Source organism: Paecilomyces variotii, assembly GCF_004022145.1.
Source record: "Paecilomyces variotii strain CBS 101075 chromosome Unknown C8Q69scaffold_6, whole genome shotgun sequence".
NCBI lineage: Eukaryota > Fungi > Ascomycota > Eurotiomycetes > Eurotiales > Thermoascaceae > Paecilomyces > Paecilomyces variotii.
This window is the reverse complement of record NW_021167145.1, coordinates 427,412-454,597: the sequence shown is the minus strand read 5'-3', so window position 1 is coordinate 454,597 and position 27,186 is coordinate 427,412. Positions and strand designations below refer to the sequence as shown.

The following is a 27,186-nucleotide window of genomic DNA, read 5'->3' as shown; positions in this document are numbered from 1 at the left end:
CGCATTTGGACGGCTCAGCCGGAGGATCGGGGATACTGTATCGCCGAGAGGGGTGTGGCCCAAACAGGAAAGTTTCCCCATCGGAACGGGAAAAAAAGGCGTCAATTGGCTGCAAAGAGGACGATGTGATAATTAATTATTATTATTATAGAGCAGAGCAGAGTAGAGAGTAATAGTCTAGAGTAGAGTAGAGCAAAAAGGACACCACCTAGAATAGAAGCGAAAATCAATGCAGAACGAGTATGCTCCGTAGTTAACTAGAGGCTATTCTAGCCTACACCCCGCACGAGGGAAAGCTCCAGCAAGCGGGCGTCCTTAATAATAATTAGTATGTACATTTTTTTTTCTAGAGATGCCACCGCTTTAGTTTAGCGAAGTGGTACTACGTACTACTGGCAACCATCCCATGGATTCTTATTATTGCACTAACGACGCCATAACGAGGCTTTTTGCAGAGTCGCATTGCCGGCCACTATTACTGGCTCTGCTCATTTCTGGTCCGTCCCATCTAGCCAGCCCGATCCCCCCCGACTGCTGCGCCAAGTCGGGACACCCGAACGGAGGGAATCGAACAGCTCTCGTCTCGTCTCTTCTCTCCCACAACCTTCGTTTCCCTCACCACGACCTCGTCTCTACAAATTCATCTCTCGTTGCGTGTGTGTGATGGTGGGCTGCGCCATGAACATCCAGTGGTCGTGTTAATTCCTCATTGCCGAAGCCGCAGCCACCTGCGGCCCCCTCAGCTTGCGCCTCGACGATAGATAGCGATTAGAACTGGACGACGCCAAGATCATAAAAAATTTCAAAAAAAAAGGACATCCCTCATCGAGAATTGCGTCTGTCTAGAAGACGATCACCGTGATGGCAATGAATCAAGATACCACAATGTCGTGGCAGGACCAGATGCAGGACGAATCGCTCGTCTCTGCGACCGGCGGAGATGAGTTCTCCAACTTCCTCGAGTTTGGCATCAATTTCCCCGACCTCGACGGCCATGCTTCCGCTCAGCCGGAGCGCTCCCTCCACGGATCCAACCATGCCATTACGACCACGATGCCCGACGACGGCATGAACCGCATGGAGACAGACGCGCAGGGTCAATCTTCACAGTACAATCACATGATGGGCGATCTGCCCATGGACCTGTCCCAGCAGGGCCAGGGCCAGGTCTCCCAGCCGTACAACGGCATGAATGTCGATAACGACTTCTTCCAGGAGCAACACCAGCTACGTCGCCAATCGTCGCACCAGCATCCTCAGCACCATGGCTATGCTCCCGGTCAGCCAATGGTTCCTCCGACCCCCAACAGTATCGAGCTCCATGGCGGTGCCGTCAGGTATCCCCAGCGGGTGGAAGAGAATGCGGAGATGTATGGTCGCTACGGTCGTGTCAACGATGAACAGGTAGGACGGCCAACAAGATGTATATCGCGGACAGGCAGAACTCGAGTACTAACTCGTAACAGGCTTTCTATACCCCCCTGATCTCGCCAGCTATGACCCCGCTCGAGACTCAATTTCGGTTGCCCGAGTATACCATCCCAGGCGAGTACTTCACCCCGCTGACCTCGCCCGCTCTCGAGGCGCGAGGCTCCAGTTCTGGGTACCCGTTCCAGACGACCCAGGCCTCGGACATGGGATACCTACACTCCCCCGTCGACGCCAATGGGGTGCCTGTCTCAACCCCCGCATCCCCTGGATTGCAGAGGAAGCAACGACGCCGTCCCTCGGCTACTACGCGAGTGACCGGTCGCGCAGGCAAGCAGTCTCCCGTCGTACGCGCGCAGACGCGGAGAAAGCAGGCTCTTAGCAGTCAACTGCAATCGGAGGAAATCTCCAATGCGCTCAACCAAGACGCCCGTGCGCCCATCAATGGAGGCAGTAATCTGCGTTTTGGAAGCACCGAAAGCTCTCAGGACTCTGTGTCCCCCGAGCCTCTCTCGGAGCCGTTGATGCCTCCTCCGGCGCTCCCTCAAAATCGCAAGTCGCCTGTAATCGAGCCGCAGACATCGGGTCCGAAGAGCGGTGCAGTTGTCACGCCGGCCACGCTCATGCGTATTCACAAAGCTCAGCATACCCAGGATCCAACCGGCCGGTTTACGGGCCAGGCGAGCTTGGTCCCCAGCGGCGGTCAGCAGGATGATATTATGGAAGATGTCCAGCTTCCTGATGCTGCCGCAGATAACAGGCCAAGTCTGACTCGCATTCAGACTGCTATGCGTAGCGGTGAACACACTCCCACGACGTCTGCCAAGAAGACCCCGTCGTTAGAGCCCCGGTCGGTCGTGGACAGAGCTTCTTCTGTCTCTGTCGCCCCGAGCCCGCGGACCGGTCCGATGCCATCTCCCAGTGGACCAGTGGGGAGAAAGCCGGACCCCAAGGCTGGCATCAGAAAACGCCAGAGTGTCAGCTCGCAGATCAGTCCGGCATTGCGGCCGAGGATCAGTCCCAGTATCCAGCCACTGGTCCGTGGTGATGGTGGTAAGTGCTCAATATCTGACCATGTTTTGAGAGGCAATGCTAACTGTCGCCTCAGGAGTATCCACAGAGACATCTGCACTATATTTAGCGTCCAAGTCTAATTATCAGCATATCCTGGATGGCACTCTTCTTCCAGGAGTGTCTTATCCAGAGACGCTAGCCGAAAATCTCAGTTCCAAGCGTACCAATCACAAGCTCGCAGAACAGGGCCGACGAAATAGAATCAACACTGCCCTGAAAGAGATCGAGGCCTTGCTCCCTCCCGGATTCGCGCAAGCGAGGGCTAAAGACAGTCCTAGCGGTGGTCCGAAGAATACAGAAAAGGAGAAGGGTGGCAACCAGACGATCAGCAAGGCCAGCACGGTTGAAATGGCCATTGACTACATCAAAGCACTGAAGCAGGAGCTGGAAGACACGCAGCAGAAGCTGAAGGTAGCTGAATCAAAGCTCCGTGGCACACCTGCCGAATCAGAGCCAGAAGCTGCCGCATCTGCTGCTGTCCCTGAGACGAAGACAGAGACACCGAGAAATAGTGAGACGCCAGCTCCGTCTTCTGAAAGCTCTGCAGAACCAGCCAAAGTCGAACAAAAATAGGTGTGTTGCTTAGCAACTTCTGAGTTGAAGATGAACGATACCCACAGGGAGTCGATATCCCGCAAGCCGAAACAAATGGCAGAGATGAGATGAACCATGCTCATATGCGTCATGGATTATGGATCATGGCTTCCCTTTTTCTTACCATTGGAATACTCTACGCGACTAACCGGACAGAGTTTGCTTTTTTTTTTCTTCTCTTCGCTCTCGTCCGTTAATTTTGATTTTCTCCTTGCCTACCGTCCACGGTCTTGGCCATCTTATCCTCTTTTTATGTTTACCTCCGCATACTTATGCGTCTCGTGACGTCGAGGGCGTTGGCGGCGTGTTGTATAGATGAAACTTCCTGTATCTAGAGTATAAACTGAATGCCATCCCGGCTGGACAGGGCGAAACGGAGGGCGGCTATGTGTAGATAGACGGCAATTATGTTGAATCAAGTTGGTGATACCAGAACGGTGTTTGTTGCTTGACCTGTCGTTCAGAAGGTCGCATATACATAAAATTCTTATCAATCATATCCTCATTGGCAAATTGCTCAAACAGGCATTTCATGGTTCACTACCTATCTAGTTCATTATAAACATCGTTTGCCCTGGAAATAGAACCCCTGGTATAACTAAGTATCCTTGAACGTATCCAGGCTGACGACAACGCTTCCTGAAATTCTACGACGTGAAATACACATGGATTTGGACAGACGCCCACTTTCTCTCCTCGACCAGCGTATAGCTACAGGAATCCCACAGCATGTTGGTGGTTTAGACATTGCGAGCCCCTCACTGGCCAGCGTGGTCTCTGGATGTAAGGCCACCTGCTGCTTTCCACGAGTCCGCCTTTTATCTCCTCTGCGAATGGTCCAAGCCTTTAGGCCCCCAGAACCTCTTGTGCTAGTGCCGCAATGGACGATGGTTTATTTTTGGATTTCAGAGTCGATCCTAATAATTATTTCTGCAATCTCTCAGACCATACGACGCTTATCATTCTATCTCAGCGATATTTCTAAATTTCGTAGTATCTTTTTTTTTTTTTTTTTTTTTTTTTTCTTTTCTCACCAGGACAGACTGGTGCCATCGAGGCATCCCCTCAATGAATAGTACTAAAAAACGGGCTTTTATGCCCAAAGTAAAGACAGGGTGTATCACTTGCAAGTTAGATAATCGTTCACAATTCATGCGAGATAGCTGACAATATCCGTAGGATTCGACGTGTTAAATGTGACGAAGAGAAACCCGCGTGCCGTCGATGTAGGAGCTCAAAGCGAACGTGTGATGGCTACAACGACGAATGCCGTCCTACGCAGAGCAAGAGCGGCAAGCCTAGATCAACATACCACACTCCAGCTCCCCGTATCAGTCCTGACAGCCGTCTGGTTCTCCGTCCGGGCACAAGGGAGGAACGCCAATATGCAGAACTCTTCTGCACCCAGACCTCCCAGGCTATAGCAGGGTTCTTTGCGTCAGAATTCTGGTGCCGCGTGCTGCCTCGGCTGAGCTTTTGGGAGCCAGCTGTAAGACACGCCATCATTGCCGTGAGTGCCACTCATGAGCAACGTATCTTTGCTGCTTCCTCTGTACAGCAGTCTACTGTCTCGAAAACGCAGCGAAATGAGAAATTCGTACTGGAGCAATACAACAAGGCCATCCACCACTTGATCACCCATTCCTCATCACCAACTGGAGGAAGAGTGGAACCAACACTTATTACATGCTGTTTATTCATGTTCCTGGAAATCATGCGAGGAAACTTCCCAAGCACTCAATCATGTCGAAGCGGGGCTAAAGATAATAACTGACTTGAAGAGGAGAGGTATCTTGGATGCAGTGGATAAAGAACTGGTTGAATTGTTCGTCCGCTTGAACATCCAGAAGTCGCTCTTTGGTCGCCCGCTGATGACGCTCAATACTCCACAAGGAAACCAGGATTCCTCCTCCTGCAGAGCTTCATTTTCAACAACTTCAGAAGCAAGAGTATTGTTAGATTCACTGACAGAGAGAGCATTGAAATTCATTCGTCTTACGAAGAGCGGACAAGACTGCAGTCTGACGACAACGGAACTCCTAGGAGAACAAACCCACATCACAACCGCACTAGACAATTGGTCGCGTCAATTTGAAAGGCTGACGAGGAGTAAACGCATCAAACGATCTGACTCTCGAGGACCTCTTATATTGAAAGTGCAATACCTCGTCGCGCGAATATGGCTGAAGACATGCCTATCACCGGACGAGATGGTATTCGACAACCACATTTCTGACTTCGAAGAGATCATCTCCATCGCCACCACGTTCATAAACGATGAAACGACCAATCATCAGAAGAAAGAATCTAACGACTCCTGCGGTATCTTCTGTGGGGAGATGGGAATCATATCACCTCTGTATTACACGGCGCTCAAATGCCGCGAGCCCATATTGCGGAGAAAAGCGATTAATTTAATTTCCAGCTACCACAGACGAGAAGGAATGTGGGATGGAATATTATATGCGAAGGTTGCGGAGTTTGTTATGGTGATGGAAGAAGAGAAGCAATTATCGCTTCCGGTTGAAATGCGGGGTTTACCAGCGAGTACGTGCCGTGTTTACGAAGTACTTATTCCTGAAGAGGCGACTGGTAATGGTGTTCGATTTCTACTGCTATCGAAGCCGGATGGGGTTGATGGAAACTGGTATTCTGAGACGCGGTCTATTCTGTGGTAGCAGAATATGTACATACATACATACATACATACATACATACATAAGTATATATATACATCGAATCAAGCGTTCCATCATTCATCTTTCCAGATCCTACGAGAGCAAGGATATGGTTTTAAGATTTGCGAATGAACTCATGAATTCTCGAGCTTAACTTGTGAGGATCTAGGATCACGGAAGCAAGATTTTTTTTTTTTTATATGAAAAGGGAATGATCTCTGGATTGCTTGAAGAACCAATTGACACCGGAATCTAGATATCAGCTACTTATTTATGCTCCTCGACTCTATCCCAATGCCTCGGCTGTTCTGAGCTGAGCTGAACATCTAATTAAACTGTTCCATGGTTCCACTCCCGTCTTTATTGATTCCATGCAGGTCAATCTAGGTAGCTTCCCGTTGCAGCTGCTAACTATCCGGTTTGTATAGGGAATACAGCAGCGGAACGCAGCCGCGGGATCTGACATAACTCAACTGGGGTTATAGTTAAGCTACCCTTGTTTTAATAATTTATACTATATAATCTATTACAGTAATTCCTGGCTATAACAAATTAAACTAGACCCGAATATTTATTTATTATAACGAGAATTTATTAATCTAAAATAGTATAGCGCATAAAATCAGCTAATTAGATTGACATACTTTGCTATAATAAATTTTGTATAGGCATAAGGAGAGTAAAATATTGGCTATACCATGTTAAAACCAATATTTTACCGAATCCCATTGGATAGACTAGGTGGGGTGGACTAGGTTTGTTATAGGTACCAATAGGATTTACTGTAGGCAATGAAATTCACGTGTGGAGCCTAAACAGTGGAGCTCAGTTCCTAACTCTCGGAATAGATAAATAGCTTCTTTTATCTCCTGACTGTCCGTAAAAAGGCCCAACACCCCAGCCTTGTTCAACATGAGCCTATGGTCTGATTCTAGCTATGGCGATGACGATTATTATTGGTGCCCCCCTTGTCAGAGGTTCTTCAACTCGCAATATGCCCTTGACTGTCACCGCAAATCCTCCAGTCGACACGAATGGTGCGCAAGGTGTCGTCGATATTTCTCTACACCATCAGCAAAAGCTGCTCATATTCGAGACTCAGCGGCTCATAATGTTTGCTGGAAATGTCCTGTACCGCTTGATTTCATATCGTATGATCAACTTCAGACGCATCGCGTGAGCGATCACCACCTTTGTCGACCTTGTGGAATATACCACTGCTCCAGCGACGAACTACGAGACCATAATGTAGAACAGCATAACCTCTGCGTCGACTGTGGTCAATTCTTTCAAAACAGAAATAATCTGGAAATGGTACTTTGGTCAACCGAGATTTGATAGACAAATACTGATATACTCTGACAGCATAAACAACGCCACACGCCTCGGGACTTAGAATGTTACGGTCATGACCGCTACGGTTGCGAGCAGGTATTCAAGACTTTCTCAGGAATGCTGATACATTTGGAATCTGGATCTTGCATTTCCGGTACTATAGAGGGCGAGATCGACGATCTAGCGCGAGCATGCTATCAGAGCAGAAAGTATCGCCGCGACCTTGAGAACGGAGGGTGGTTATACATGTGTCCTGGTTGCGAAAGGGGTTTTTCCAAACTTTCGTCCCTTTTCCAACATGCCGAGAGCATCCAGTCTTGCTCATCATATACTACAGGCAACGGTTGCCTGGCAAAACTTCGGTATTTCATCTCATGGAGAATATAAGTATGCATTATGGGCTACTGCTTGGTAGTGAGCTGATCCGTGTAATTGTGCGAAAGAATGGTGTTCATTCATACAAGGACATTTGAGATGTAAATTAGCGCGATATCGGATTATTGAAAGATTTCTCAATAGTAGTTACAACATTAACGCCCCACTGGAGGAAGATGATCTTCCATCTGTGGCGCAAGGAGCTACCGATAGCAACCATGACTTTGCTGCTTAGTCTTTTACTGATGCATCCCTCCAAATAAGCGATAGAAGGTTGAGGATTGCACTTCTTCTATTGCTATTAGCCTTTGGACAACATTATAGGTAACTTTGACCGCTGCGGCCGTATAGAGAAGACAGTTACTAACTAGTATAGAAGAACGGAGACTAATTGTAAGCCATTGCTTTTATGTTCGAGAAAAACGGGTTCTTTATGGTTTAAAATCAGCCTAAAAACAAGCGTTCTGCGACGAAAAGCTTAGGATTAAGCTAAATGGATGGAATCTCTTACATCCTTCTATATCGGGAAAAGCTTCAGAGTCTACATGTTAAGGGTAACTAGTGAAATTTAGATTTTTTCTTTTTCTTTTATGAAATACTGGAATTCTACCCTTTTTTTTTCATTGCGAAATTTAAAATGCACAGACTATATATGGGGCGCGCTGTAGATAAGGAAATTAAGTGGGGACATAAACTAGTAAGAATTAGTTAGTAACTATGTAGTTAAGATTTTTCATTTATTCATTTTTTGGGTAAAATAACTAATAGGTAAATACTATTAATAGGTAAAATTTCAAAGTTTCAGATACTTTTTTTTTTCTTGAAATTCAAATATTTTAATTCTGTGAAATTTATAACATCTTTAAATTTAAAATACCACCTATACTACATGTTCTAACAGTTTACTAGTAAACATGGAAAGCAAATTTCTAATGACGCCATTTATTCTGGTCCTGCTATTGATAGGTACCTTTATCATTTGCAGCTGTGTGAATGAAGGTAGCTAATATTATGTTTATCCTGCGACAAGGAGCGGTCCTTGGGAAAGCTGGTTTATTGCAATCAGAGAGTCTCGGTGGCAGGGCGGCTACTTACGCGTCTCCCACCTGCGACTATTCGGAGATGTTTGAGCCCCCCTATACTTATAGCGGTCGACCAAGAATGATAACTGAGACGATGCTAAACGATCTCTGCGACCGTTTACGGTGTAACTCCAGGCTTGTACAAACACGTTATCCATATTACAGTTAGTCCTTCTCTGTATCCCTTTTCTTGGGGGCAGTAACCAATAGCAGCCGTACTAGGCATAGTCTCTGAGGACTTCGAGAACGTTGGTCTGCGGTAAGAAAGCGATAAGTGTCTGCTCTCAGAGATGCTGAAGATGCTTGATTGAGTCGACTAGTTAAATACATACTGGAGCCCCTAGGGGCACCAAAATCTACTTTACCAGTCTGGAAATGTGGTAAGAATTTGAGTCCCAATCTCATAATGTCTCAACCCCTACAAGGATGACTGCAATAGACGAGGAAAATAAATGACGCATAACCAATCAGTTAACTAATAATGGCTATGGCTAGTACCATCCGCCATTTTGCCGTTTGAATTTATCTCAAGTCAGCCCACGCCAGCGGTTGGCTGTGAGGTGGTTTTCTGTAACCTGATGTTAGCAAATTCCGCGAAATACTGCTCTATGCGCTTACTTATTCTTCTTCTTCTTCTCATAGGCCTTCACAATTTCATCACTAATCTTCGAGGCCATACCATAGAATACCGTCATCACGTGCGAGGACACCTGGGTAGGGGGAATAGAGCCATCAACCACGCGCAGGTTGTCGACTCCATAAACCTTAGCAGTTTCATCGACGACACCTCCAAGTTCCTTCTTCATCATGCTGCATGTACCAATACCGTGATAGTTGGCGCGGAAGTTCTGCTTCACATAGAGTGCCCAGTCTTCCAAAGTCGCGTTCTCAGACAACAGCGCCCCCGGCAACGTCTCTTCGCCGTAGTAGCTTCCCATATCTCCGGAGCGAGTCAGATTACGCGCGAGCTTCGACATCGCAGCCTGTCCGTAGAGGTCGAGCTCGTTTTCGAAATAGCGGGGGTTATACTCGAAGCTACGCAGGTAGGGGTCGTTGTCGAGGATCTTGACGTAGCCCCGTGCAAAGGGCAGCAAGTTCCATAGGTCAAAGTGGATATGGTTGTCGGTATCCATGAAAAGTTCCCCATAGGAAACGTTGTTCTTGCCAAGCAGCCAATTCTGGTAATTGACGTATTGGAGGAAGAGAGCAGACTGGTCGTGGAAACCGCCTCCGGCGACGGTATCGGCGGCCCATTTGTGCAGTGTGTCGTTGTCGTTCAGCATCGCCTCGAAATAATGCGAATGCTCCCCGAATACCTCAGCGAAGGTTGCGAAGTACGCTGCTTGGCCCTGCCCATTGCCGTCTGGAGTGGTTCGGGAGACGACGGAGGTTGTGGTTTGATCTTGCAGATTGAGGCCAACAGGGAGGTCGATCTTTTGTGAGATATTGACTTTAGGCTGCTCCAGTACACTGGCAGGGCCAATGCCAGACCATTGCAGAATGAGAGGGGAGATAGCTGATCCAGCAGCAAGGAGAACTTCCTGGTTCGCCGTGACGTTGAACCTCCAGCCGTCCTTGCTGTGGGTGCCGAATTCGACTCCCTTTGCTCTGTACTTCGAGCCATCCTGCTCGAGATTGACTCTTCCCACAAGCTGACCAGTCAGAACAGTAATTCGGGCTTCTAAGTCCTTGTTCCTGAGCACGGGCTCCAGCCACGACCGCTCAGCATCCGTGCGAATCTGCTTTGTGGTCAGGGTGTTGAGGAACATGGACACGCCGTGCGGGCGACCGCAACAGAGGTCTAGTTGGTAGGGTGCACCTGTCGTTTCGTGGGCTGTGTGCATTAGGGCCTTGATCAGTGGCGACCATTTGGTCTTTCGGTCTCGCGCTCCAACCTCTACCTTACCCTTGTCAAGATCAGAGTTATGGCAGCTCGGTTCATAATAGTGAAGATGGCCTGGGGTTACAGTTGAGTCCTTCATTGGATCTCGAGGCTTTTCGATCTCGTCCATGTACTTTTTCAGACCTTTCCAATTCCAGCCATGGTTTCCAAAGACATTTTCCCAGGAATTGACCTGGTCTTCGTGTGGACGAGTCCAAGTTCCGCCGTTGATAAGAGTCGAACCTCCGAGGCCATTGCCCGACCGGACAATCTCGACCCGCTTGTGAATCTGGGGGTTAGTCTCATAGGCATGGTCAACGCTGCTGCCAAATATCTGACCATATGTGTTCAGGTCGTCGATGATGGGACCATATTCAGATCCATAGAATCCGCTCTCAATCACGAGAACATTGAACTTATCCGGGTGGTCAAGGAGCTTAGCAGCGATGGTGAGACCCGTGAGACCTCCTCCGGCAATCACATAGTCGTATGTCTGATTTGCAACTTTCGAAGGGTCACTGATGACACCTGTGGCGGTCGCCGCAATTGTGCTGTGGGTTGTGCTGCTTGGAGGGACTTGAAAAGGGGCTTGAAAGGGCTCGGAAAGTGCTCCGGCCACATGGATCAGCCAAAGTAGGGGAAAGCGCTTCATGGTGACTTGTCAATGTGGACGGTGCTCGAAACGATAAGATATGCCTGTAACGAATGCATTATCTTAGTGATCCCTTGGAGCAGATATAGCCTTCGTTCCACAACAATGGGCGTCTGCTGTCGTTCACAAGATTGCTAAGGTGCATGTATGGAGTGATACCTCGTCTGAAAACAGACTGTAAGGCTTGAGAACTGATCATGATTGCACAATTCTCCAATGCCTACACTGTTGTCGATCAGGAAGCTGTCGTGTCGCTGCGTGTTGTTGGACCATGGAAGAGACCTCCCCTCTGCTTCGTGCAATTCGTCTGAGCTGTAGAAAATCCTTCAACTGACAGCGTGATAGGAAGCAAATTAACAAATTCCCTGAATGTCGCCAGCGTTTCCGCAGATTGACCATGCCCAAGCATGGAACTGTAACCTTGCAGAGACGTCAGGATGGTAGTCTTGAGGTCAAGATGAATCAGGACATATGATTCATGAGTGATAATTGAGGTCATCGGTTTGCAAACGGCATGAATGCTCTGATTAGAAATGGGATGAACATAATTTGGAATTGCTGCAGATGTGCATTCTTCGTTTTCCTGGCGGAGAATTTCTAAGTCAAGGAGTCATTTGTGTAACATGCTCGTTCTGCATTCAACCAGCCTTAACATTCCATGATCCAATACCACACTGACCCTATTTCGAAATGATGTGAGAGGTTCGTGATGCTACGTCCTGTCAACTCATAAATAGACCCTAGAGATGCTTGAGAAGCAATCGTACCTCATCATAACCTACTTCTTTCTTTAAACCTACTGCGATCACTGATCTCATCGTCCCAATGGAGCATAAAGTATGAATATCCTACAGACAAATATCATTCATTACTAACTCTACCTCAAGGAGTCACTAGCAAGGCCCAATCCCACCTCGGCCCAGGGTAACGATCACCCAGCCCCAAGGTGGTAGTCAATGGCTTATAGACTTTCATAGATTTCTGTCCTGATGCTGGGAAGATTCCTGATGCGCCCATCTCAAAGGGCTTTTTTACCATGTCAAATGGTAAGTGTCTAACTTGTCGTCAGCTACCTCAGTAGCATTTGATTGATTGTTTGACCATTTTAGGTTGTCCGTTGGAGGATCCATTGTTGACGGAAAGAGTCGACAAGCTGGACGGCAAACATCGAATGGCCTCCCAGCTGATCCAAGATCTCAATGTTATTGATACCATCTCTCATGTTACCCGTGAGCGGATTCCGGAAAGGTGAGACGCTACTATCGCTCTAGCAGTCCCTCAATGGACAAGACAAGTATCTGACACAGAAACTGTGTTGCAACAGATACGTGCATGCAAAGGGAGTAGGCGCCTTCGGCGTGTTCGAAGTTACGAACAAGGACTTCACGGTAAGCGATTACACTGATGCTAAGTTCCTTAATGCTACTGGCAAAAAGACACGGCTTTTTGCGCGATTTTCGACTGTTGCTGGGGAGAGAGGCTACCCGGACACTGTGCGAGATACCAAGGGCGCGGCCTTTAAGTTTTACACTGAGGAAGGGAACCTTGACTGGCTGTTTCTCAACCCTGTAAGTCCCGTCGGATGCCAAAGGGTTTGCCTTCTAGCTAACATGCAATTCAAGGAAATCTTCTTGATCAGGGACCCTGCCAAGTTCCCTTCTCTTGTCCACGCGACGAAGCGTGATCCCGCCAGCAACCTGCCGGACTCCAACATGGTAAGGCCTTCTATCTGCAGTCTTTTACATATTTGGGTTGACTAACAAGCACCTAGTTTTGGGAGTAAGGGAATCTCTTCGAGTGTATATTGATATTTTGCTAATGTTGGGAAGCTACTTCAACAACCACCCAGAGGGGTATAACGCATTGATGAGAATTTTCAGTGATGAGGGTACTCCAAAGTCGTACTCTCGAATGCAGGCATCTAGTGTACATTGTTATACATTTACCAAAAAGGTTGCTGCAACTTGATCTTCTGTGACATGGCTCGCTCCTTGATACTGACAATGCGCGAAATAATTTAGAAACAAGACCACAGTTGGGAGCACACCCTGGTCAGGATCAAACTAGTTCCTGACCCTGCCATCGATCCTGACAATGACTATTTCGACCTGGGCGCTGCGACCACCATGGCTGGTAAGGACCCAGACTGGCTGGCTCGTGTTTTATATGCCGAAATTACGAAAGCGCGATCGGATCCAGTGAACAACAAGTACCCAGCCTGGAAGGTCATGGCACAAATAGTCAAAGACCCCAGCATGAGCCCTGTGAACATCTTTGATGCCACCAAGATCCTCCCAGAGAATGTGTTTCCATGGAAAGAATTCGGCAAGATAACCTTGACTGAATGTCCTCAGAATTTCTTCACACAAGTAGAACAGGCCGCCTTCAATCCGGCAAATATCGTGCCTGGCTGGGATATCTCTCCTGATCCTCGTACGTCAGAACCTGTTGATTCATACGACGGCGCTAACTTCCAGGTTAGTACTTCAGATTCGCCTGTTCGCCTACGGAGATACACAACGATACCGTCTCGGCGTCAACAACGACCAGCTGCCCACAAACCGGCCATGCTCATATGTCTACAGCCCCACAAGGCGAGATGGAGCGTACAACATGACCAACTACGCCAACGCGCGCAATTACATTCGAAGCGATGATAACAAGGTCGCCCCGGACAACCATAATATAAGTTTCCTCAACTGGTCTGGCAACCTTGAACGCTTTAAGAGTGCTATGGACACCACGGACTACACACAATGCAATGATCACTACATGAGCATGACTCCAAAATTGCGGAAAAACTTCGTGACGAATGTTGTGGCTTCTCTCTCTACGGCCCGTATAATACCGACACAACAGAGATCGCTAGGTGAGTAAACACCCTAGTGCAAATCCGACGGAGCCCATATTACTGCTGCTGACGCCTGTGGGACAGAGATCTTCAAGCTGATTAATAGCGATCTCGCTGATGAGATCAGAAAGGCTTTGACGAAGAGAATTCTCGCTAATAAGACACTGGCCCAGACCACCGTGGGTGTCGAAGCAGGAGCAGAGCAACCTCACGAAGTCAGTTACGTTCCACCTACAGCACCGGATCCTTCAACCGGTGTGGTAGAGGATCTTTTCAAGAAGATGTAATGGGTTTGCATATACCGGACCCTAAGATATTCAAAGATCTTCATGATCCTGTTCGATATTTTACAATCTCTAGGGCCTTCGACCTATCTAGTCGAAATCTACATCCATATTATCAGTCACAGCTGCGACAGGTCAGATTATCCCTACAGATATATCAGACTAACAACACCTCCATACAGCAGAACTTGATTAGATGGCATAATATTATTCGCTGTATTGTTTTTAATTGGCAGGGGAGCCTGCAGATATGAGCACTGGTAGTATTGGGGGGAACGGATGAAGGCATATAAAAGGGGACCAGAATGTATTTAAACCCCATAAGTTAGGCAGTTAATAGAATTAAGCATGCTTTTATAAATACGCAGCAGTACAATAGTAAGGGAATTAAGCTCTGTAGACCCCGCCTCGCTATCGCATCTCGCCGACCTCACCCCTCCGTCAACAGAGCGATGCTGGCCAACCCCACGCAAATCAAGCACAAACCGCCAGGTAGGACACCTCTGCTCCATGACATTTGCTGTCCGCCCAAGTCATTGCGTCGATTTCAAAAGCAGAGACCCTTGGATTGACTTTGAGGGACAGCCGTATCTTATCTGGTTCAAAATCGAATTTGGAAATAGCAGCATACACCGTTCTGAGCTGCCACTCGCCCAGTTTTTTCTCTTTGATTTGATGACGCTTTGTATCCCCATACTGCTGTTCGTTCTCTCTGAAATTTTGGAACGTAAGGACTCCGGAGTGGATGCCGGGTGGGTCGGTTTCATAGGCAATCCACGACGCCTCGGCGCTCACGAGGCGGGCATCATCCCAACTATCAATATGCAGATCGAATCCGTTCCTGTCCGAATTCCCTGCATACGCATGAACGTTGAGACGCCCTCCCTTGTCGAACTGGAAGGCCTTGAGCCATACAACCAGGCCTGGTGTCGTCCGAAAGGCTCTTTCGAAGTTGATGGGGGCTGTATACTCCTTGCCATCGGGATACGTTTTATCTTTCTGCCTGGTCGCGTATGTGCCAGATTGGAACGTGAAATCATGGCGTTCGCTCACGAGGCAAGTGGCGGCGGCTGAGTACTGGGTGGTGCCGGATATCGAATCCAGATGGAGTTTGAAGCTGTCCCGTTGGAAGTCGTCCGCATAGGCCTGGAGATGCATGTTCTTTTCACGCTCCAGATCGAAATGTGTGATCCCTACGGTGAAATTTGGTTCATTTTCGCGTGTACTGTTGAGCTGGATTTCCATGACATTTTGCCCCTTCGGCTGGTACCATAGCCTACTGTCTTGGGTGCTATACTGGCCACTTTCGGTTGTCGGCAAGATAGAACGGTAGATCCTCCGGATCAGCATCTTGTCTGCCTCGGAAAGACTGTCTGGCCAGTCGACGCAATAGCCCTTCTTCGCCCAGCCGGGAAGGATCTGGTAGACCATGATCGACCTTTCGTCGAACTCAGTGGTTTGGAAAGAAGAGCTGGAGTTGTATTGTCGGGTGATATTGGCCCGAATCCATTTCTGAAGCGACTCCCTGTCCTGGGAACATCCACTATTCTCCTCGTACCAAGAGACGACCTTTTCTTCGTCCCAGTCAATGCTCGCTACTGGACTGCAGTGTTCATGGACGCAACCCAATGCATGACCCAGTTCATGAAGGGCCGTTCTCTTGAACTCCCGGTCGCTAAGCCCGGAACCCAGAATCATAGTCGGTCTGTCTAACGGCGTTTCCTTCTGTTTGTGCTTTCCAACCAGCGAGCTGCCACCCTTCAATTTCGTGTCAAACAGGATGCGAATATCTGCCTCCGAGGAGTCGTCAAAGACGAACCGAATGTTCGCGTACTTCTCCCAGATCTTCGCCGCGTCTTTCACCATCTGCTGGCAGCGGTCGTCGTGATTGAGAAAGCGAACGTGCAACATGCCAACATCCCAGAACCATTCCATATTGACAGCCAACGACAGTTCCCCTGAGCCCGAGTTGCTCAGTCTTAGATTACTGGAAGGCATCTCGAGTGAATGAGTAGAAGGCATCGGCATACACGCCGCCGTTGCGACTTCTGAAGCCATGGTGGATTCTCGACAGCTGCTTGAACGTGAAAGTCCCCAAATGAAGCCCAATGAACGCATTAAATACCTTGAGTACAATGCTAAAAATCAGCTAGATTCGGAGAACGCGCCAGCTCCGAAGTCGAGCTGCCCGGCTTTGCAACAGTCACCAGCCGTTTTCTCTCTGTTCTCTGTTCTCTTTTCTTTCTTTTTTCTTTTTGTTTTCGCTTCTTTTGTTCATCACTTCTGGTTGACCATATTTGGTATAGAAATCAGGGCAATCTCTCTATTGTTATGCAGTGATACCTGAACAACAAAGCCTTAGCAACGCGCAGGCTATGTTGCTTGGTTGCTTACATGGGATCTACAAGCTGTCTTGGGCTTGCTAATAAGAAGCTTGAATTCCTGATTCTAGCTACGTGACCGGAGAGGCTAGTTATAACTAGTTATCTACTAGATGACTCAACTAGCTGGCCAAATAAGCAGAGATCTGCTACTAGGAGCCTAGGAGCTCCGAAAGGCAGTTTATTATCTCTTGGAGCCTGTGGAAGATGCTTGATTGTGGGGGAATTGAGCTCAAGAGGTTCTCTATACGCAAAACTAGCCCAAAGCGGAAGGTGAGGGAGATCGCCTACTAAGTATCGGATCGCCAGTGCCGAAAGAATAGGTTCTTCACCATCCATACTATCTATATCAGTATGCAGTGATACCCGAGCAACGCGCAGGCTGTGTTGCTTCGTTGCTTACGTGGAATCTACAGGTTGTTCATTATCCATGATAGTAACAAGGGAAACTCGAAAGGGAATTCATCTCCGAAGTATTGATTTCTTGCTATGCTGCAGGATACGTAGCCCCCCTCCCCCTTTTTTTTTTTCAGAGATATATGGATAGAGATATACGGATGGCCTTGATCTATGAGAAAAGATTTCTCTTGCTTCCGGTAAAATATGTATACTTATACATCAATCTATCGAGTAAGTCTCATATATATACATGTGTCCTGTTATCCTTTCGTTCTAATCCTATTCAATGATTCTGATTTATCTGGTTTGTATGAAATGGTTATCTGTATTGCCATACCACATAACTGCCCCTCATCTACACACCACTTTACTAGCCTTGCATAAGTACTATGCAGACAATTAATCTATAATCTTACCACAGCTGACTAGGATAGTGAGTTATGATTCCATTATATTTTGGAATGTAATAGAATCATCATCTCTTTACAAGTAAAATCAACATTCCTTGTAATCCTGTATACTTAATGCATATATAGTAGCTTCATCTCCCTTCATTTCTCTCTTTCCTTCTCTCCCTTGAGCAAACCAACAGATATCAAGATTGTATATTGATACTGTTCATTTCTCATCAATATGGGTTTCCAGCCACTAGTCTTCACCTCCGAACAGAAAGTCATAACCACAGGCGAGTGGTACTCCGATTTGAGCCAAAATGCATCCAAGTATGCTCGCTGCTTCGTCCGACGAATCACACACGTTAAGAACCTGAACTCCGCACTGGCTCATGAGTATCTGCAAATCATCTTGGAAGATACTGGTTCCAGTTCAGAGGGCCGCACTCGTGTGCTGGCGGAGCGTCAGCAAAAGCAGGACCAGGTCATTATCGGTCGATGGTCATACGGCACTAGCCCCTTGAGTCCATCTTCTTCGAGCCATCTTTCGGGAACCTCGGCTGGAAGCTCGTTCGGAAGTTCTTCTTCGTCTTCGTCATCGTCTGGTCGCATTCTTCCTCTCCTTCCTCTCCCTCTGTTGTCGCTGACCTTTGACGACGACAATCTAAATGTCGTCAGCTTAGCCAATTTGCTGAAAGAAGTCACTGATAGGCTACGTGGCTACGACTTGCGGACCAGGAACTGTTACGTATTTGCCAAGACGGTATATGAAAGCGCACATTACGGGTATCACGGCCTAGAGAAAAGATGGAAATTTAGCTCCCTACGCGGAAGTCTCGTGCTTCTGAAGCTGAAGAGGGCATTTGGTACCCCAGACGTAGGTGGAATCTTGCTTTGTATCTCCGTATATTAATAGTCAGCTAAGTTGATCTGGTGAAAAGAAAGCAGCGGATAGCTTCGAGGCACAAAATACGAAGGACTTCCAATTTCTCCCCAGCCACGAATTCGGAGAAGTGCTCGACGACTTCTACACCTCTGCCGGTGAGCTTCTTCACCAAGATGGTGTCGAGCTGACCGATCAAGAGAAGGAGGAACTCATCAAGCTCTGCAAATTGAATGATCTTGCAAAGAATGCGACTAAGAATGCTCTTGAAAACGCGGATATCAATGAGGTATGTCTCAACTTACAGAATTCCATGGATGGAACTGATGAACTTGGACAGTTCGAAGAATTAATCCAAGATGCGGTCGACAAGGTCGGTGCGGAGCCTCACAAAGACTCTTATCTCGGCGTATTCCAACGTTATGCCAGTAGCCTCCCGGTATGTTCGTCAATATGGGCTCATCATATGTGTACTAATGGAATGCATTTTAAAGACTAGTAGTACCCCGGACGAGATTCCTGTCATAGCCCCTCCAGGTATCACGGTTCACAAAGTTCCCGACGAACTTGAACAGAAAGCGGACGAGGCAGTGAAGGTCCTTGTGGGTCATGTTTTGGAGGGACTTGAAAGAGACATGCCTGCGGAGTGAGAAGAACATGATGCCTCGAATCTTACCTTGGGAGGATTTGATAGGTATGATGTTGAGGACCCCATTTGAGAACTACTTCATACCCCTGTAGAGCATAGTGAGATGCTTTGAAAGATAGTTTGGATGGCTTGGAGCTTCAAGCTCGATCCTAGAGAATCAAGCATTCTATCAACACCCAAGAGCCTACAGTGCAGATATGTTGCGCGCTCACTATATACCCCTCATTCTAGTGCCGATAACTCCTCTATCATAGGACTTGGAAACAGCAAATCAGCGAATCAATGTCCTGATAATTTGGCTCTCTACTCGATTCATTTCCACGACGACCTCCTGTAGTATTATCTGTGGTGCCTCCTACAGCACCAGATCCTTCGTAAATGATCTTTCCAAGAAGATGTAATGGGTTCGCATAAGCTGTGACCTGAGATAGCCAAAGATCTTCATCTAGGGCCTTTAACCCATCTAGTCAAAATCTACATCCATATTGATTCAATAACAGCTGCGATAGGTTAGTTTATCCCCACATATATATCAGACTAACAACGCTACCATGCAGCCGAACCTGATTAGGTGGCATTATGTTATTCGCTATATTTATTTCAATTGGCAGGGGAGCCTGCAGGTACGAGCACTAGTTGTATTAGGGGGACGGATAAAGGCACGTGGAATTAAGCCCTCCTTTATAAATACGTAGCAGTACGATAGTAAGGGAATTGAGCTCTGTAGAACAGCTTTTAAATCAATTAGTGTTGGCATTGAGTTGAGTTTAACTCTCGGCACCGAGTGTTTAGGTCCAGCAAGTAGTTCTAGGCTTCTGATCTAAGGCGACACCGAGGCACACCTCGACGAGGCCGATAACGGCAATCTGAATCATAAAACCCTAGGAACTCTGGAGAAGACATATTGTGAATTATATGCTGCTTAATAGGATGCTAGGTGTCCATGTCATCTTCCGAACTATGGTCAGCAATGGATTATCCCGCTTTACTTGCTCTATTTGGCCCGTAAGGCATGTCAGCATACGTACCCTTGCTTGGTCAAAGTCCACACTTTGCCTTTTATAAAAGTGTATATTCTGTATGGTCGGTCCTACGACGGAGAAGACCACACGACCAACAAACAAGCTACCACGGCCTTTGATTGATGAAGTTTACATGGTGGAGAAGGAGGTTTTCGATTCCAAAAAACCAGGAATTCTTTAGCCCTTCGGGAGTAAGTTCGATCAAAATGTTTGCAGGTGATATTTGCTACATAGTCTACTAGCAGTCTAATTATCAGTGGCGGTGTCGGATATTTTGCTCTATGAACTCTAGCATCATGCTAGGTTTACTTTCTCTCTAGTTAATATTAAGATCTCTACGTTATACTTCTAGTGACCCTACTAAGTCTGTGCTGAACAAGAGCTATAATATCTTATTATTAATTTCGAAAGACTAATGCGTCTTGTTATAAATTCAGCTCCATCGAGTAAGGCTTTTTTAGCTTAGCTATTGTTCGAAAAGTGTCGTTAGAAACCTAGATTATAGATAACTTTAGAAAACAGATTTGATAGTGACTGTTCAAGTAGCTCTTTGCTTCTCGATTAGATCTCTTGAAACCTTGCTTTAATTGAGTTGATCATCCACGTAGTCTCTTAGGAAGAGCTATAAGCCAATTTCTTGCTTTGAAAGCCTTTTATAAATGGTCGATAAATACTCTTTCCTTCGAGGTAAATAGGGGCAAATGCCTCGACCATAGAAGTAATGATGACTGAGGGTAACGATCAGGCTACAAAGGGGGCAGTTTGAGGCTTACGAAGTAGAAGCGATGCTATATAAACCTGCATCAAAAGAGCCTGTCTGGTTTATCTAGGTGTATAGTCTTCTGAGAGTAGAAACAGAGAGCCATAAGTTTGTTCAAGTACTACATAGTCGCGATATATTCAAAGGAGGCTAATCCAGACTGATTTTATAGTGGCAGATTAGGAGCAGGGTGAAACGGCAATGTATGCTGGCGCCACCTGGAAGTTTTGTCAATGGTAATCGGTCTACCCTCAATTAAAACCACTCTCTCCAAGGTATGTAACTTATCATAGCAGCCTAACTGCCCAGCAACACACTCCATGCATACATGCAATGGACTTTCGTACTCGCAGTTTTGACAAATTGAACAGCGGGAAAAACACTCCATCTCAGAGAGAGGGCGTTCACAAGTATCGCAGATCCAGTAATTATCAACAGGTGTACCTAAATTGTGCTCTTCAGGACAGGAACTCCCGTTTTTCTTTCCGTTTAGAAGCCAAATCAATTCGTGAAACTTGAAATCATGGGCCACGGACAGGGGGGAACGTCCAGCACATGTCGTGCTTTGCGGATCCGCATTTCCTTTTTCAAGAAGAGTTTTAACAACAGGAACATTCCGTGTCACTGCTGCGAGGAACAACGGAGTGCGTCCAAGATAATCTGCAGATTTCGCACTAACACCGTAATCAAGCAAAATATCCACGATGTCGGGTCGTCCTTTTTCTGCTGCCAATATCAACCCATTTCGACCGATCTTATCGACGGAATTTGGATCTATCCCCTCTTCAAGGAGAACACGAACGACATCAATATGCTTGTTTGAGGCCGCTTCAAGGACTAAGCACCCTTTATTAGAGGCTTCTGACTCCGAATGGAGACCCTTTCTGAGTAAAAATTTGAGCAAGTCATGATGACCTTTTCGGGCGGCTTGCAAGAGAAGAGAGCCACGATCTTGAATATCCATCCTCGCTCCATGTTGCAACAAGAGCTCGACCACTGTTGCATGGCCATGATCGATTGCACACTGCAATGGTGATCCGACATCCAGGTCCGCTTTCTTGTCCAGAAGGGCTCTAACGACCGCCTCGTGACCCTCCTGCGCAGCAAACCGCAATGGAGTGACATTTCCACCCGCACGCTGCTCCCAATGCTGCCCCCTCCTTCTATTTCTTCGGGGAAAGTCAATAGAACGCTTTGTGGGCCGCGTATTGGCGTCCATGCCTGCATCCAGCAGGCTTTGCACCACATCAATATGACCAAAAAATACTGCACAGAACAAGACAGATTGTCCATATTCTTCAATTAGCCAATTTTCCCGAATTCCCTTTCGCATGATGAGAGAAACAAGCGGCGTATCGCGGAACTGCATTGCCAAGATAAGGCTATCATGACAGAGACCATTATCGATACCGCGATCTAAGAGCGCCTCGACGATGCTGTAGTTTCCATTGCCTACAGCAGTGGATAAGACACTCCCAGGGATACATTGTGCCAGAGACAATACATCAAACTGTGACCCAACGGTGATAGACGAGTTTGGATCGGCCCCCATTTGCAGAAGGAGTTTAACAGTTCTTTCGAATCCTCGTCTGACAGCCAAGAATAAAGGGGAATTCAGACGCCCGGCATTCAGACTTGGTCTAATTTTGACGGGTTTATGAGGGTCTGCACCTTTTGACAATAGAAAGCAAGCGATGGTATCATTATTGTCGATAAAAGCCCATGAAAGCGGAGCGTAGCCTGAACCATCTACCGTATTTAGCTGAATACCTTCCTTCAGTAAAAATTCGATCACAGCAGCTTGGCTGTTTCTGACAGCCAAATTTAAAGATGTTGTTCCAAACTCATCTTCGCAGACGTAACTGATGCCTTTTCCCGCTAGAAATTCAATCACCTCCATGTGACCATATTTAGCCGCCCATAGAAATAATTTCCTGCTCTTGCTCTGCGTTAGATCGTATTGTGGCGAGGATATGGTGCGGAGAACGGCTCCCAGCTCCCTAGTAAGTATCTCGGAATGCTCTTGGGTCTCTCTAGTAAGCCGCAGGACTGCCTCCAGTCGATTCTCTGTAGCAATCAAGAGAGCACTACGGCCAACCTCATCGCGGCTGTGGAATAGAGTAGGGTCTTTCTCGAGTAGAAGCTCAACGACTCTCTCGTTCCCATGCTCGAGGGCATGAAAAAGTGGTGTCTGGCCGAAGTTATCTCTGGATCCGATATTTGCGCCTCTCTCAAGCAGGAGCGTGACCACGTTTGTGGTTCCTCGTTTTGCTGCCTTTGACAATGCTGTTTGGTTATTCCAATCTTGGACATCAACACCAGCTCCCTTCTCGATTAGGAGTGCAGCGACTTCCTCGTGTTTGTTTATCACAGCATATGATAGGGGAGTATCTCCACTTTGTGGGTCTCTCGTATTGATATCAGCACCCTCTTCTAGAAGCATTTCGACAAACAAGGTATGACCTTTCCTAGCCGCCCATGATAATGCATCATCACGAGTCGTAGTAGCTTCAGGTTGGGCCCCATATCTCACCAGAGATCTTAGCATCCTTCTGTCCTTGACAAGAATGGCATATCCAAGAATGTCTGAATGACGCAGACGATTATTTGGGTTGGGATCTGCTCCATATCTGAGTAACAGCTCAACCAACTGCGCATCTTTTGATTGGACAGCAGTTGATAATGGTGACTCCTCAGTAAATGAATTAGGATTCGCCCCCTTTTCCAGCAAAAGCTCAACGACAGCTTGTTGGGACGAGCGCGTTGCCCATCCCAGCGGCGTACGACCAAAACACAGCAACCCATCTTTCGGTGCATCCATTCGATCTATATTTGCACCCGCGGCGAGGAGATCTCGGACTATATCTAGATGGCCCTCCCCGGCAGCCCACGAAAGTGGCGTTCGACCGTTGGCATCGGGTTCGTCTGGATCAACATTTTTTTCCAGTAATAGCTCCACGACTTCTCTCTTTCCGTTTTGGGCAGCGAGAGAAAGAGGTGTCCGCGCGACGTGATATATCGCACTTCCGGTGGTCTTAGTATCAGGTCGAGCACCTGCTTCAAGTAACAGACGGACAACAGCCTGTTGGCCGTTGGCAGCTGCCCAGGCCAAGGGTGTCCTACCATTCCATTTATCCTTTCTTTCGATATCTGCTTTTGCATCTAACAGCATCTTAGCGGCTTTGACGTGGCCATTTTCCGCTGCATATGAGAGAGGGCTGCGGTCATTCCTGTCACCAAGTTCGGGATCTACACCCAGTTCGAGGGCGAGGCCGAGGAGAGCCTCATGACCCATGCTTGCTGAAATGGAGACCAAAGTTGCTCCAAAATCACTCATATCGCCAGGACACGCCCCGTGGCGGAGCAAAAGGCGTACCAAGTCTTCGTTGCCACTACTAATGGCCGTTATAATCGGAGTGTCGAAGAAATCTGAGTGGACATTAACATCATGGTGACTTTTTAGTAGGTACTCTGTTTCGTAGAGAAGGCCCAACTCGACCGTCAGCTGGAGCGCTGTGGTATCTTTGGGGATTTTCCAAAACTCGATCCCGTAGGTATGATCGGACCAAATCAGAGATTGCGCACATGCTGCTCGCTTTTTATCATTTTCCAGTAATTGAAAAACAAGCTCGTGATCAAGGCGTTGCCTTTGTGCATGGAAACCCCAGTTCGATGCGGCATAATTGTAGAGAGGATATCGACGACACCTCTCTTCATAATCTTCCAATGTCTCGCAACATCCAGATTCAAACGAGTCATAGCAGAGATAGGTCACACATATCCTACCTATATTACCCTGGGCATGGGGAAACCAGGAAGACCATTCTCTTTCAAAGTATTCTTTTGCCGTGTAATGAACCAGCGCAATTATATGGCTTTCTTCGCTATAGGTCACTAAGCCAGCGCAGACAGAGATCATGTCTTCAATGTCTGGAAGATTCTCTTCATCAAAAAAGCTCTGATCAGTCTCCACAGCAAGAGCATGTTGAAGCTCTGTCAAAGTGAGGGAGCGCCGGGCACAAGTAAGCCACGATAACAATCTCTTAGCAAGACTTGCCTGTCCAGCAATTTGATGCTCAATTCGCTCCATAACCTTTTGGTATGCATTATCATATGCTCCTGACCCAGATTGGAGTCTGCTGAGAGCAGATTTGATCGATTTGACAGAGGGTTCACCTTTCAGGGAATTCAAGTAGAGCTTTGCGAGGAGGAACCTAGGTATAAAGTAAGCCAAATTTTCCGCCGCAAGGTAGGCTTAATCTTCATAGGGCAATCCTACATTCCATCAGAGGTCTTGGTAATGGATGAAACAACAAGCTTAGAAAGTGCTGGGTTTTTTCGCACACAGTTGAACTCATGTATACGCCCCTCTGTATACAACGCCACATCTGCATCGCTAGCTCGGACCTCCACGGAAGGGAAATGTCCGAACCTCGCCGTTATATCTGGAATGAACCTTGAAGTTGCGAGGAGATTGACATTGCAGTTTTTCTGAAGTTTGAGTAGATGAGATATAAATGTACTCCGTGTTCCATCCGAGTCTGGGCATTCATCTAATGCGTCGATGACAAGATAAACCCGAGAGTAGTAATTTGCGACTGAAATGAGTAGCTCGGTCAGCTCATTCCTCTGCAGTGTTGATCCAGTGGCTTGATGAGACTTGTATAACATGTTCAAATCATCTGGGAGGGTTTCCATTGGCTGGACAAGCTGTTTCAAAATCGCTCCAAGTATGTTGTTCAGCTTCTGCTTAGATTGTTCTCGATAGTCACAGAAGATATACGCAACAACGACTTGTTGATTCTTGGCAAAGATCTCTTGAAGATGGTTGATGACGATAGACACCAATGTAGTTTTTCCAGCTCCAGGAATGCCAGGACAATAGAGTATTCCTTTCTTCTTTACCCAATCACCAAATTCGGGTACGTCTAGTAGCCACTGTCCAGTTCCTTCACATCTTTGAGACAGAATGTCAGCTTGGGAGGTTGTGTAATTGGTTGATGAAATCCATTCGACAATTTTGTGTCGTTCCTCGTCATCGCTTCTTCCAACTATCCTCTTTATCCCAGGATCGTCAACAGGTACTAGACTTAGCTTCTATAATTAGTCAGTGTATCGGTGCAGGAATTGGGAATGTATTATGCTCACTACCTTACCTTGTCTATCGGCATGTGAAAAAAGAGCTGCCTCGCGTAGGCAGCCGCGGCAGCTGAAGCAAAGCCATGCCACTCGTCATTCTTATGCGAGTCGCAGTAGTCTGAGATGCCGCGGATCACAAGACATGGAAAATCACTTAATGCGCCAGCACCTTCCATTTCAAAGCATAGAACTCCACTTTCTTGGCCTAGAAGATCTCGCTTCACGGCATCCTTGAGTACGACCTCCCCAGAAGCGATCGTGCCTCGATGAACGGTAATCCACTTATCTGCCGCATATATCTCGTCTTCATCCCGAAAAATCTGTTGGGATAGGTCACATTGACCCGCCTCGCATGATGTTCGAGGACGAAGATGTTTGTATTCGGCCGGAAAAAGGTAGTCTTTGTTGTTGCCGGGGAATTTATAGCAGCGCAGCCCAGGGAGGCTGGTGTCAATACGTTGGATGTTCTGTAGCAATGGGTCTTCTCTTGAACGAGCACGCTGGGCGCCTAGGGAATCTGCAGCCAGAAGGAGAACTGGCGGTGGCAGAGCTAAAGCGCCAGTTCGCACAAATATACCATCTTCCGCCTTTCCACGGTCATATTGGATAGCACCAGATGACTGCCCTGTTGGCTTACTGACCACCACATGGCCAAGTCGAATCATCCCATGTTCTGTCACAACGGGGACGCCATCTCCAATGCCAACCAGCAGGCCAAATCGGATATTGGGAAATGTCATTCGCATCTGTGCAACGACGGTTGCGGCTGTAGGATTTCCAGCCTGCCACATCCCGGCAATAACGACATTATGGCCTGAAATACTACCCAAATGATAGACGTTGTGGTCCGCAGGTTGCTGCGGCAGCTTTGCATGCTCCTCATCCAACATCTCGAGAGCTGCAATAAGCTCTATCTGTAGTGGACAGATCCATCCCACTGTGTAGTCGGTATGGGTAAATGCCTTCAGTGCTGATGATCGCAGCAAATCCTGGCCTGGCTCGTACTTGGGTCGCTTAGCCTCTCTTTCGTTGAAACCTCCTCCGGTGTCACGCATGCTGCCTCAGTCTCTGTATTGTATTCAAAGACAAAATCGGGCGAGAAGGATTAGCAGGCAATATTAAAGACTTTAAGGAGCTGAAGTGGCAAAGGAAGTGAGCCTCATCTGAGGGGGCCCGAATAAGCAATAATTAGCTTCAGCCCTGGAGGTAAGAGCTAGTTAGGTCAATCATTGGTGAATAATAACCTAGTATGGTAACTTATATCCTGCCCGACCCCGGGTCGGGCGCCAATCGCCCGCCAAAATCGCCCAAAATTACGGCCGCGAA

General features: G+C 47.3%; 8 protein-coding genes across 8 annotated transcripts; 5 read left to right on the top strand and 3 right to left on the bottom strand.

Moving 5' to 3' along the window:
• Positions 1 to 885: 885 nt before the first annotated feature.
• On the top strand, positions 886 to 3,075 carry C8Q69DRAFT_444920 (putative HLH transcription factor; the record flags this gene model as incomplete). The annotated part of the gene is made up of 3 exons (XM_028629028.1): positions 886 to 1,404; positions 1,467 to 2,481; positions 2,537 to 3,075. 3 exons carry the CDS (start codon positions 886 to 888, stop codon positions 3,073 to 3,075), a joined length of 2,073 nt encoding a protein of 690 aa, XP_028484611.1.
• A 686-nt stretch (positions 3,076 to 3,761) lies between these two features.
• On the top strand, positions 3,762 to 5,774 carry C8Q69DRAFT_498780 (hypothetical protein; the record flags this gene model as incomplete). The annotated part of the gene is made up of 4 exons (XM_028632304.1): positions 3,762 to 3,879; positions 4,139 to 4,211; positions 4,276 to 4,606; positions 4,878 to 5,774. 4 exons carry the CDS (start codon positions 3,762 to 3,764, stop codon positions 5,772 to 5,774), a joined length of 1,419 nt encoding a protein of 472 aa, XP_028484610.1.
• Positions 5,775 to 6,598: 824 nt separating this feature from the next.
• C8Q69DRAFT_468409 (hypothetical protein) lies at positions 6,599 to 7,689 on the top strand. Its single transcript, XM_028630688.1, has 2 exons — positions 6,599 to 7,088; positions 7,140 to 7,689. Exons 1-2 carry the CDS (start codon positions 6,687 to 6,689, stop codon positions 7,494 to 7,496), a joined length of 759 nt encoding a protein of 252 aa, XP_028484609.1. The 5' UTR covers positions 6,599 to 6,686; the 3' UTR covers positions 7,497 to 7,689.
• Positions 7,690 to 9,076: 1,387 nt separating this feature from the next.
• On the bottom strand, positions 9,077 to 11,218 carry C8Q69DRAFT_276252 (hypothetical protein). The gene has a single exon (XM_028626858.1). The coding sequence runs from the start codon at positions 11,098 to 11,100 to the stop codon at positions 9,181 to 9,183; it is 1,920 nt and encodes a 639-aa protein (XP_028484608.1). The 5' UTR covers positions 11,101 to 11,218; the 3' UTR covers positions 9,077 to 9,180.
• Positions 11,219 to 11,925: 707 nt separating this feature from the next.
• C8Q69DRAFT_507342 (catalase-like domain-containing protein) lies at positions 11,926 to 14,238 on the top strand (the record flags this gene model as incomplete). The annotated part of the gene is made up of 11 exons (XM_028632881.1): positions 11,926 to 11,937; positions 11,988 to 12,024; positions 12,078 to 12,146; positions 12,210 to 12,348; positions 12,425 to 12,668; positions 12,723 to 12,815; positions 12,872 to 12,879; positions 12,930 to 13,026; positions 13,122 to 13,533; positions 13,583 to 13,969; positions 14,036 to 14,238. 11 exons carry the CDS (start codon positions 11,926 to 11,928, stop codon positions 14,236 to 14,238), a joined length of 1,701 nt encoding a protein of 566 aa, XP_028484607.1.
• C8Q69DRAFT_276263 (hypothetical protein) lies at positions 14,222 to 16,536 on the bottom strand. The gene has a single exon (XM_028626859.1). It carries the CDS (start codon positions 16,351 to 16,353, stop codon positions 14,710 to 14,712), a length of 1,644 nt encoding a protein of 547 aa, XP_028484606.1. The 5' UTR covers positions 16,354 to 16,536; the 3' UTR covers positions 14,222 to 14,709.
• A 958-nt stretch (positions 16,537 to 17,494) lies between these two features.
• On the top strand, positions 17,495 to 19,214 carry C8Q69DRAFT_468392 (hypothetical protein). Its single transcript, XM_028630687.1, has 4 exons — positions 17,495 to 18,284; positions 18,349 to 18,579; positions 18,631 to 18,729; positions 18,785 to 19,214. Exons 1-4 carry the CDS (start codon positions 17,649 to 17,651, stop codon positions 18,938 to 18,940), a joined length of 1,122 nt encoding a protein of 373 aa, XP_028484605.1. The 5' UTR covers positions 17,495 to 17,648; the 3' UTR covers positions 18,941 to 19,214.
• A 1,277-nt stretch (positions 19,215 to 20,491) lies between these two features.
• On the bottom strand, positions 20,492 to 27,071 carry C8Q69DRAFT_468388 (ankyrin repeat-containing domain protein). The gene is made up of 3 exons (XM_028630686.1): positions 25,878 to 27,071; positions 25,001 to 25,818; positions 20,492 to 24,935 (listed from the first exon to the last, which is right to left on the bottom strand). Exons 1-3 carry the CDS (start codon positions 26,913 to 26,915, stop codon positions 20,888 to 20,890), a joined length of 5,904 nt encoding a protein of 1,967 aa, XP_028484604.1. The 5' UTR covers positions 26,916 to 27,071; the 3' UTR covers positions 20,492 to 20,887.
• Between the last annotated feature and the right edge of the window lie 115 nt (positions 27,072 to 27,186).